Below are 11884 nucleotides of genomic sequence, written 5' to 3' on the forward strand. Positions count from 1 at the left end.
GTAAATACAAAAAATCAGGTCACCACTGTTTGTTTGTTTTACATTTTACAGATATTTCACATTTACTTAATGTTCTAAACCAGTGTTTCCCAAAGTGGGGGGCGCGACCCCTATGGGGGGGCACAGAGCTACTCCAGGGGGGGCGCGGCTCGGGACCGGAAGAGGAGCAATATGAATAAGTACCGCCTCAGGTATATGAATGAGGAGATACTTCTTTTTTGTCTGGCTGCAGGAGAATGAGCGTCCAGAGCACCAGAAGTTCCTCGCCCAAATACTTCCATTGTACTGCGATTGGGGCAATAGCAAATCATAAATAAGTCTCAGGTATTGAGTTAGTTTAATAAATCAGGAGGAGTGCACTGGAATACTTCCAAAATGTTTAGAAAATAAAAGTGGATGAAGGCAATAAATGTCATAAACGTTATTATGATTCGGAGTTGAGAGTTATGAGCGTGAGTGCTCATAACTACAACACTCATGAGTGTTGTGTGCAGCTACACAAATATGCCACAGGATGTCGCCGCTCTGCTTCAGACTTGATCAGTAAACGAGCTCGACTCTGTCAAACAGCAGCACACATCTGGATGACCAATCAGCTACCACGTCACTGCAGATCGCTGCCATTGGCCAATCAAAATTGAGCATTAATAAGATAAGTACAGTAAGTAAACCGTGTGTATTAGGTTAATGGCTCTGCCATCGCCCTTGGCCAAGGCAGCAGCCCTGCACGCTGCTCCTAATAGTTATCGTGGCTACTGTACAGTAGAGGGCACCACCAGTGAAATCTGCACTAGACTGAATTCAGCCATTACCATCGAGTGTCTGTCAAGCTAAACGACGGGGGGAAACCGTTTCCGTTTGTAGATTTCAAAGTAAAACATCCGACACATGTGGATGTCGAAAATCGAATTGGGTTGTACTTTTATTTAGAAGGCCGGTTGTAGTTATCCGGTATCCCTCGCGTTCACTCGGGCGAACTCGACGCTCGGCAGCGTCTAAACATTAGCCTGTGAGCCACTTTAGCTAACAAACATCAAGAATAAAACCGTGAAATCTATGAGTCGCAGGAGAAATCAGAGTTTCACCGAAAGCTGCGCGTCTCCGGAGCTCCAAGGAGCCCTAATGGAGCCTTCGGGGCCACAGAGCCGAGCCGACGGAGATTTCCTAGACCTAGAGCCCGACGAGGAGCTGCTGTGCTCGGTCAGCGACATCACGGAGCATCTGGGCAGGAACATCTCCGCCGTGCTGGAGACGGCTCTGTGCGAGATCCGCAAGATGGTCAGCGTGCGGATCCGAGTGCTCAGAATGGAGTTGCGGGAGAAAACGGACGAAATCGAGCTGCTAAAGTCGAAACTGGAGGGCGTCCAGAGGGAGGCGACCCCCGGCCAAGGTAACATGAGACGGGCTTTACGTTTGGGATTCATGTAGCTGCTCAGCTTTGGCGGCCTCATGTTGAGTCTCTACTTAGTTTAAGTGTTTAAAGCAGCATAGGGCAGGAGTGTCCAAACTTTTTTCAAAGAGGACCGGATTTTAAAATTTGCAAATGCCCAAGGGCCGATCGTCCCCCCTTACATTTTTGAATCATAAAAAGGTACATACAAATGCTCTGTTCTGAAACATGTTTCTGTTTAATAACACGACCATTGTCATTTCTCCAAATGGCAATCTAACCAAATGTAAACCACCCAGGCTTTAACAGGTGTCAACAACATAATTCTGCCTTTCTTTCATATCCGAAGAGTGAGATAACATAAAGAACAAGCAGTCTGGGAAACCTACCTAAAACTTCCATGAATCTGATAAATACCTCAGGTTTATTTTAAACACAACTTATTATGGGTTATGAAATGTTCAGTTCAAAAAAACATATGAACCTTGCTCTGGTTTTTCACATCATTCAGGAAGTAATATTTTGTGTCACATTTACAGGTAGATAAAAGGAAATCTTTTTCAAACATTAAGATCCAAGTGCATACATTTATAACTGTGGTTCTGACATTTAAGTGTTAATAGTGACAGATGTGGTCATTTGTAAATGCTTCCAACATATATATTCAAAACACTCAGGAACTGGGATTATGAATTTCAAATGACCAAGAAACAGGTCACTTACTGACACTAATGTGAAGGGTGATACTGAGATCAAGACTGCAGTACACAGGCCAGGTCTGGTTTCACAGCACTGGTTGAGAAACGTAAAATGTCACGTAGATGGATATCGCTTAGTCTCGACCTCAAGTGGTTCTCGTTTAAATTCATAACAGAGAATATCTTCTCACACAAAAATGTGGAGCCGAACAACCTCAGCATTTTCTTTGCAAATGTTCGCATTCCTGGGAATCTGCTTTTATCCAGCTGCTGGTAAAAGCTCTGAAGAAGAAAGCTGCTGGTGTCGGCTGCGCCACTCTTTGTCACACTGCAACTCAATGAGCTCCAGCTGCAGCTGATGTGGAGCATCATCAGGGTCAACGGAGAAGAGAAAAGCAACATGTCCTTTTCGATAGCTGCAAAATCCCGAAAACGTCCGTTAAACTCCACAATAAGAGATGCGATGGCTGCTGCATACCTCCTCATTTGCGCACAGATATTGTCCAGTGGAAAACTGTCATGCAATGCTGGGAAGTGTGCGGTGCTGGGCTCAAAGTGTCTTTGGAAAAGTTGCAGTGTGGTTCCAAAGGCCTTGATGTGTGCATACAGCTGGCTCACCACTGCGTCTTGCCCTCGAAGGCTAAGGTTCAGCGCATTCAGATGCTTTGTTATGTCAAAAAAAAGCCAAATCTGACAGCCATTTATTATCTGACAGATGACAAAAAAAGTTTTCCCCCCTGAGAAAGACAAAACGCTGCAGTGCGGACCCTCGGCTAAGCCACCTCACATCGTTGTGATATACTACATCTCCATATTCAGCCTGGATATCGAGCAAGAACTGCTGAAACTGAATGTGGCACAGGGCTTTAGAGCGAATGAAATTAATTGTCTTCACCACCGGCTTCATAACATGATCAAATTTTAGATGTTTCGTGCACAGAACCTGCTGGTAAATTATACAGTGGAGTTTGATAGCGTTGTCTCCTTCTTCGCTGACTTTGTTACAGATCAGTGCGGCTAATCCACTTCGCTCACCAGCCATGGCAGGTGCGCCATCGGTAATAATTCCACTAACTTTACTCCATGGTAGTTTCATATCCTCAACAGCAGAACAAACACAAATGAATAAATCTGTTCCTCCTGTTTGGCCTTACAGGCTTTGGAGGTCAAGCAGCTCTTCTGTTACTTTCATGTCATCATCAACCCCTCTCAAAAAAATCAGTAACTGAGCAGTGTCAGTAGCATCTGTGCTTTCATCGCAAGCTGACGAAAAGAAATCAAAATCCACTCTCCTGTCCCCCAGTTTCTCTCAATATCAGATGATATGTCCTCAATTCTCTGTGCCACAGTGTTTCGAGCCACCATTTTCAAGGTTTGCCATTTTTTGCGATAAGCATGGCCACTTCATAGCTTGCTTTAGCAGTGTTTTCATTTAACTCACGGGACTGCGTGAAGAACCGCTGTTGTGAGGCCAAGGCAGCTTCGAGTCGCTTCACTTTTTCAGTACGCTTGCTCCCTGATAGCTGGTTGTATGCATTAGCATGTTTTTACTGGAAGTGTCTCTTTAGATTGAATTCCTTCAATAAGGCAACAGTCTCTTGGCAAATTAAGCAAACACAATTGTTTCGGTTTTCACTGAAAAAATACAGCATTTCCATCGCTCCTGGAAGCGGCGGCCTTTGATATCCACCTTCCTCTTTTTATGAACCCTCGCCATAGCAGAGATAGACCTGTGACACCTGGAGGGTGGAAGGTGGAAGGTGTCACAGCGTGACTACAGAGTGGTGCTGCCACCCTGATGTGAAAAGAGAAATTGCACTTTGAACGTGTACGGCCCGCGGGCAGGACATGCCTTGCATAGGGAGTCTTTGCGCCCCCTTGCGTTGAGCTATTGTAATTTGTTTATTTTTACGTCGCTTTAAGGACAAGAACCACGATTTTTAAAAGTAGTCATCATTTTCAGTCGTCACTATATTGTATTAGTGTCTGAAGCTACTTTGAGTTTCTTTAAGGCCCTAAAAATCTTAAATGACAGCAAGAAACATGTCTCAGTTTCGAAGAGAAAACCACTCTGGCAACACACAAGGTCAAAGGTCAACACATTTTCTCTGATGGTTTTGGTTTTGATCAGTTATCTGGTTTTTGCTGCTCACTCAGTTTTCAAATTTGTGGAACAGATCAGTTCTAGATTAAGTTTTTAATTTTTATTGTTTTGTAGTTATTGGAATCAATTTTTTCTCTGTAGAGTCGCTGGGAGATCATGCTTTCAGGAAACCGGACTTAAGCTGCGGCAAGCAGCCTGCCGCAGACCTGAGGAGAGTCAAAGCGCTCCTGCCTGGAGTGAAAAAGGAAAACATCGATGCCATATGCGATTATCTGATGAAAGACAAAAACTCCAGAGGGGGTCCGGAACTGGACGGCGACCAGAGCAGCCAAGGCGACAGGGAGGCTCGCCAGGAGCCGGACCCGCACTCCCTCAGTCTGTGGCCAGACAGCGGAATGACGGGCTCCGGATCAGGAACCGGAGACTCCGACTCTGCTCCAGATGATCTCTTCGGCATCCTCCCGTCTGCCAGCAAACGGATCTACGAGTATGAGTGGATTGCACCGATGGACTACTCCTCAGAGCTGAAGGGTAAAACCCACAAAGTGACCCGTGCTAGAATGGTTCTCAACCTGTGACACGAGGATCACTGGTGAGCCCCCGGTTTCATTCCCCTTTCTGATGTTCATTTCTCACAGGCATGAAGGAGTCAGAGTGTCCGGACGCACAGACGGGTGAGGCAGAAGACGGCGATGAAGATGAGACATCGACAGAGGAGGGGGCCGCAATGGACCAAGCTCAGACACAGACCCCCCTCTCACACATCCACACCCCCGACTTCTCCATGGACCCCTCACAGTCTCCAGGGGAGGGCAGCAGTCCTGTAGAGACAAATCCAGAGCGGCAGCAGGAAGGAGGTCAGTCAGACCCTCTCAACGTAAAGCTCTCTGTCTCTCTTTCTGTGTCTCTCTCTGTGTCTCTGTCCATCTCTTTTCCTCTCTCTGTCTCCGTCTGCCCCCCGTTTCTCTCTCTCTCTCACTCTCTGTCCGTCTCTCTCAGGTTGATTCAGTCTGTTTCCTGTTTTCAGGCCAGCAGTTTCCAGGCCACACGTACATCTGCTCGCTCTGTGGAACCTTCTGTCCTGACTCGGTGTTCCTGGAGGAACATATTAAACTGATCCACTCTGACAGTGCCGGCGCTCAGGCTCTCCAGGCCCTGCAGTCCACCTCCTCGGCCACGCCTGGCCTGACCGACAGCAGTGCCGAGTCCAGACGGGGTGCCGGGACGCCGGACGAAGGCGGTGCAGGATCAGGGGTCATGAGTGTGGGTCACGGGGCGGGGCCTGTTAAAAGGGAGATTAAAATTGAAGGGGGGTACGAGTGCGGGGACTGCGGCCGCCACTTTAACTACCTGGGTAACCTGCGGCAGCACCAGCGGATCCACACTGGAGAGAAGCCCTTCATGTGTCCGGAGTGCGGGGAACGTTTCCGTCACGCAGCCCGATTAAAGAGCCACAGGCTGGTGCACAGCGGTGCCCAGAGCCCCTTCCCCTGCCCACAGTGCGGGAAGGGGTTCTCGGTCCTCTCTGGTCTGAAGAGACACCAACGGGTGCACACGGGCGAGAGTCCGTATGCCTGTCAGCAATGCGGCCGGCGCTTTAAGGAGCTGGGAAACCTGTACACCCACCAGAGGATTCATAGCGGGGCCACGCCGTACTGCTGCCAGCAGTGTGGACGCAGCTTCCGACATCTGGGAACCTACAAGAGCCACCGCTGCACCCCGGCACAGTGACCCCGCCCACCAGAACGGACTCACTCCCATTCCCACCATGTTCCATCAGAGAGCGGTCGTTAGGTGCCAACTGCGCGGTGTCGTGATCTTCAGGTGTTTTCAGACTGACGAGGGCCAATGACCTCAGGTTTGGACCAAACAATCACATGCACCTCGTTTCCTTTCCGGTTCACAAACCATTTAAAGCATTCCGACTGAAAATAAATTGCATCAGAGCCTATACGTTTGTCTCCGACGACAACCAGGAAAAAGCCAAACTTGGAGTGGGAATCATGAGGACATATTGGGGGGCGTGGCTTGTTCTACAACAACAAAATGGTTGGAATGCGGGCCGATGGGCTCAGCATCTGTATTCCTATGGACACTAAACAGAACTACAACATAGAGCAGACCGGTAGGTCTCTGCTGGGTTTTGTCCTCAAGCTGCTTGTTGAAAGTTGATTTGTATCATGAATAATCCAACCTAACCCTAAAATCCACTGTGTTCGGAAATCAAAACGCTCCAATCGAAAAACTTTGGAAAGTAAACACGGAAATATCGGAGCAACCGAACTTGGAACACACAGTGAGAGGCACCGGGGTCACATCCTTAAGCACATATCAGGACTGGGAATTAAGTAATACTGGGATTGCATTTGTCATGTTTGCCAGCACAGTGGATGTAAGGATCCTGTAGTTTATCTGATGTTTGCCTGTATGAAGACGAAAACGTTCCAGATATCAGCTGAAGCAGATTTTAACCTTCGTATGTGCGAGTTCAGCGTGGATGACTAAACTGTAAGAAAATAAATAAAACGACTTCAGCCAAACAATAAGTGTGTGTGTGTGTGTGTGTGTGTGTGTGTGTGTGTGTGTGTGTGTGTGTGTGTGTGTGTGTGTGTGTGTGTGTGTGTGTGTGTGTGTGTGTGTGTGTGTGTGTGTGTGTGTGTGTGTGTGTGTGTGTGTGTGTGTGTGTGTGTGTGTGTGTGTGTGTGTGTGTGTGTGTGTGTGTGGTCTCAGCAAAAGCTCAATAAACAAAGTGCAGAGTAAACATTGAATAAAAGTTTTAATTATATTTATACTGTTGAAGAAATGTAATGAATTGAAAAATAAAAAAGTTCACAATCGCATGAAAAATTAACTTTACTCAACATCTAAAAAATAAAGATAGAAAGAAAGCAATAAAAAAACAGAATAATAACGATACTTCAGGAATTAATAGTGGGATTCTTATTAGTTTCATGTAACGTGAAAAACAAAAATGTTATACATTAAAGAAGTTTAAGTATTCCTCTTGATGTTGTGGATCTGTAAAGCCCTTTGAGACATTGTATGTGATAGGGCTCAACAAGTAAAATCGACTTGACTCTACTCAGGCTGATCTCAGTATATGTGTGGTGCAGATGCCACAGCCACCAAGGCCCCCTGAGCCCCCTGAGCCCCCTGAGCCCCCCCTTTGGGCCCCGAGCTCTCACAGGGCCCCTCTGAGTCTGGACAATACAGATGAGCTCCACCAGATAGCAGCATTGAGTAGAAAACTTCTCCTAAATGAAACTAATGACCAAACACACTAAAGTGAGTGTTTGTAGGGAGCACAGAAAATTAATTATAATTATTATTCTATCTAAATGTTTTTCATTAACTGATTCTCTTGACTATTAAGCTTCTTTAGTGTATTAATTATTTTTTGACTAACACAATTTACATAATTTTTATTAATTTTTTCAATCAGTATATTTTTTGATTACTTCATTTCTGATTGATTTCATTTTATCCAGTGGTAGTGAGTGTTTGCTGCTGTACCGTCTTTACTCTGAGCTTTTGGGCCTGCATGGAACAGTCTACATCAAGTCAATTTTATCCATACCCAATATCACGTACATCGTCTCAAAGTGCTTTACAGGCCAGCTACAGACGGTTCCCAGCCCAGTCCAGAGCTCTCTTGGAAGACCTTAAACATTAATGTATAAGGAAAAGGAAGAAACCTTGGTGGAGGAAATTCAAAGAGAGATTCCCTCCTCTCAAATGGCCAGGTGTGCTATAGGAACCACAGAGAGACACACACACACACACACACACACACACACACACACACACACACACAGGGACAGACACAGAGGGACAGACACAGAGGGAGGATGGGATCCTGGGAGCCCGGCTGGTCGACACTTGACCGTCTGGCGTGATGGCAGCACAACAGCCAGGAGAAGTGGAAAGTAGCTGGTCAATGCCCCCCCACACTCAGAGTGTGAGTTTGTGAGTATGTGAGAGATGGTCAGAGTTAGCAGAGAGCCTGCTCACTCTTATTATCACTAATATGTTTGAAGTAGTTAGAGGTTGTGGATTATAAATTAGCAGGTTATCAAACCAGGCAAATCAGAATTTCAAATTTGGTTAAACTTAGCCACTTAGGTTCTAGCCGTCTACAGACCTGCAGGGTTTTGTTCAGCAGTTTGTCCCGCCTGCAAGATCATTGTTTGAGAGGAGCATTGTGTATTTTAGACGGAACAGTCAGATTTTACTTATGCATTTCAAGTGTGTATCATCGAGATACAGGTGATCGGTGCTTTAAAGGGTGAGACAGTGAGACGCACAAAAAGTGTCCGGTGGATTCCATACCTGTCAACTAGATGGCGCTGTGTTGATCTTATGGGCTGCAGGGGGGAGTCTGTTCAAAACAAAATACAAATACAAAGCAAAGTTACATTACTAAATTATTTTTGTGCTGTTCAATAAAGTAACTAAGAGTGGCCACAAATTCATTTATTGACCTTTTCCCCGCAAACATGAAGATGTTGCCATGTCTACATCCAGTGGCGGGCGGTCAGGGCCAACAAGGGCTTCTCTGCTGGCCTAAACATTATCAGAATATAAATGTAATTTTGATATATTTTTTCTCAACTTCATAGCTTACGTCTTGGTTGCGCTGCTTCCAGCCTCAGAACGAGATTTGGAGGGGGCTGGGCTTTATGTTAGAGCTTTTATCCAATCATATTTCAGCCTTAATGTGTTGCCAGGGTCCATGAAATATGCCCTTAGGCCTTCAGAATCAGCAGTGCGGCCGCCTATAGCTTAAAGTAAACGCTAACGGCCTTAACCAATCAGATTTCGAGTTGGCTAGTACGATAACATCAGCACATGCACGTCTTTTGATTGGATACACACTATTGAGAGGCAGAGCTAGCAAACTGAACTTGAACAAGCTAATTTGTGTGAGCTGTTTCTTTTCAACCCATAATGGCTGAACGAGGAGAAGAGATCAATTTGGTCGCAGATATGATTACAACGCCATTTTCAAGACAAACTTTTCAAGAAAAGCTAGAAATCGTGAGAAGAGCACTGCCAACCCCGACGCTGGCGACCCGAGCGACCTTAAAGTTGGTAGTTTAACACTCTTAATTGTAAATGCTGATTTATTAATTATAAATGCTTCGGAAATATTAATATAACTCTGTTGTACTTGACTATCTTAAGGTGATGCAACGCCCGGTTATGCTGTGTTTCTGTCAAATTGTATAGTTTCTAGAGCGATGGCGTCATAAGGATGGTTTAAGAGGAGGAATAATTCAGGTACGACTGTGTAGGACATCATTGAAGGCCTAGGCGTGAAATGCACGGCCCACCACTGTCTAAATCTTACATTAATGTCATTATCACAAAGGAAGCTTTAGAGAGTCAGACATGTTTACCTGCTCATGGCTTGAGGCCGTTGCGTAGGAGGCACTCCAAGTATTTGGACACATCAGTGCTTTCTCTGTTAAAGTTCTTCCTCTTGTCCCTGCGATCGTGTGGCATTGGCGACAGCCACACCCATCCAATGACCTGGCTGGAAGTCTGCGGGTGTGAGAACTTCTCCATGGGAACCATCTGAGCCCTCCTGTAGGCCTGCATGAACTCAGAGTCCTCACTTAGCGCTGCCATGTCTTCTTTCTTGGCCATGGGCTTGTCCGTATATAAATGTAGTTTCTGCGTTGGATTGATGAAGAAGCCGGTGTAGGGCTCCATGTTTCTTTCCAGTTTCTGGACCATTACTTTGTGAATGGCATCACGCTCGACCTCTGTCAGTCCTTTCAGGTTGGCAGCCATGTTTTAAAATGATATGAACCAAAAACAAAAAATGAATGAGTTCAGGTTTAATCGCATGATGTGACTTAATTTAAACATCAGTCTACACTTGAGATGACATCATGTGGAGGCTAACATGACCTCTTGCTTCCAGGTGGTGTAGGTGTGCCTGAAATGATGATGTCATCATGGCATCTTGACAGTCGATCAATAAGAGGAGGTACTTATAAGAGTTATATATATACAAGTTACAGAGCAGAAGACCAGAACCTCCGGAATATGATCACGATTATGCTAACAATATAATAATTATGAGCATACTGCAGATATTTAAAAAAAATCACCAAAATACTACATAAACATCCTAAGAACATGACAAATTATACCACAGATTTACAGTGTGACACACGCAAAATAGGTGTAAGCTAATAAACAGGTTAACAGATTCTAGTCTAGATTCTATTCTTTGTGGTATTCCAGCAAGGTTATATACATTTGAGCTATTGACACCAGATTCATAAGGAACATTAGAGCGATGGGCAGAAGACACAGTGTCTATGAGGTGAATTACACTATTGGAAGAGTCTACATGAGTTTGCATTGGTTGTGGTTGACTTGGACGGGTCGGGCAAGAAAGCACTTCTTCTATGACCCTTCTGGTTCATGGTAAACCCCATGCGAGATGAGGACCTGGTAGCTACAATCTCGTCTGCCCAACCAGATGTACATCTGAACCCTGACTAACCTCATCACATGTTTCTCCTCAGGCAGATTTGTCTCTAATACAAAAAGCTGAGAACAGCAGGAATAGGAGTGAGAGCAAGAAGGACATGTTGGATCCATATTGACGAGCTGGAGTGTGTTTCATTTGTTATTCCATCTCCGCCGTCACAGGATGCAGTACGAGGCTCTAGAGCCCACACAGGGTCACCCAGTGCCTGAATACTCTGGCAGCGTTAACTCTATTCTGTGTTAATCAGAGAGAGAGAGAAAGAAAGAGGGGGAGAGAGACAGAAAGAGCGAGAGGGAGAGAGAGCGGCACAGAGGGGGAGAGAGCGAGAGAGAGGGAGGAGGTGTTGCTGAGGAGCTCAGAGTGTTTGGGCGTCTGTGGATGCTGAGACGCTGACAAAGTGCATGATGCGAGGAAGAAAACACAAACCTGTGCAGGCTGAAGGAGGAAGATGAGACGATGCTCCCGTTTTTTTATCGCTTCACACAGTAAGTCGTCGTCTTCCTTCTGATGGTAGTAGTGAGGTATAAACGTGTTTCCCTGACAACAGGCGTGTGTGCATTTCAGTCGGTACTTTGGTTAATTTCATCGTTTGAAAAAATCAACATGAAAAAATAATGATTTTGGATTGATTGATTAATTGATAAGCAAATAGAGCCAATGATTAATGAAATGCTTGCCTTATCAGGAAGTCGTTTCAGAGGACTGGAGTCATTTTGTTGAATTTGTTTTCTCGACATGTAGATCTTCACAGAAAGCTGCGATATCGGTTCCGTTTGCTGTCCTCAGACAGCGTAATCGTTTCCAAGGTAACGAGAAAGTTCAGTAAAAGTTGGGGTGAGCGAACGTTTCCTCGCATCTTTAGAAGATGAGTGAAACAAATCATGTCTGCCATCAACATCCACACCAAGCAAGCGGAAAAACGTTTTCGTGACATTTGAACGGTTGTGCAGCACATAGCTCCATGGTAACCACGCCACTTCTGCTGATTGGTTCTGTTCAGAATGGGAATTGCACACATCAGGTTGTCATGGTAACTAATGGCAAATAAGTGCAATCTTGAGTGGTGTATATAATGCATGTGTGTGTGTACACATAATGAGTGAGGTGTCGTGTTTGGCGACTCATTAAATTTGCCAAAACAAAGGCACATAGATGGAGGCGGAGCGTTTGGCAAGATTATTCCT

At 45.4% G+C, this 11884-nt stretch overlaps 2 protein-coding genes across 2 annotated transcripts; one reads left to right on the forward strand and one right to left on the reverse strand.

Annotated features, from left to right (window-relative positions):
- The first annotated feature begins 827 nt into the window (after positions 1-827).
- Positions 828-6939, forward strand: znf16l (zinc finger protein 16 like). The gene is made up of 4 exons (XM_076146767.1): positions 828-1390; positions 4334-4723; positions 4831-5049; positions 5220-6939. The coding sequence occupies exons 1-4, from the start codon at positions 1057-1059 to the stop codon at positions 5921-5923; spliced, it is 1647 nt and encodes a 548-aa protein (XP_076002882.1). The 5' UTR covers positions 828-1056; the 3' UTR covers positions 5924-6939.
- Positions 6940-9595: 2656 nt separating this feature from the next.
- LOC143005559 (cilia- and flagella-associated protein 144-like) lies at positions 9596-9988 on the reverse strand. Its single transcript, XM_076157011.1, has one exon. The coding sequence runs from the start codon at positions 9986-9988 to the stop codon at positions 9596-9598; it is 393 nt and encodes a 130-aa protein (XP_076013126.1).
- Positions 9989-11884: the final 1896 nt, after the last annotated feature.

The sequence above is a fragment of the Genypterus blacodes genome, unplaced genomic scaffold (genome assembly GCF_046128005.1).
Source record: "Genypterus blacodes isolate CSIRO-AG114 ecotype Tasmania unplaced genomic scaffold, CSIRO-AGI_Gbla_v1 ptg000002l_1, whole genome shotgun sequence".
NCBI classification, from domain to species: domain Eukaryota; kingdom Metazoa; phylum Chordata; class Actinopteri; order Ophidiiformes; family Ophidiidae; genus Genypterus; species Genypterus blacodes.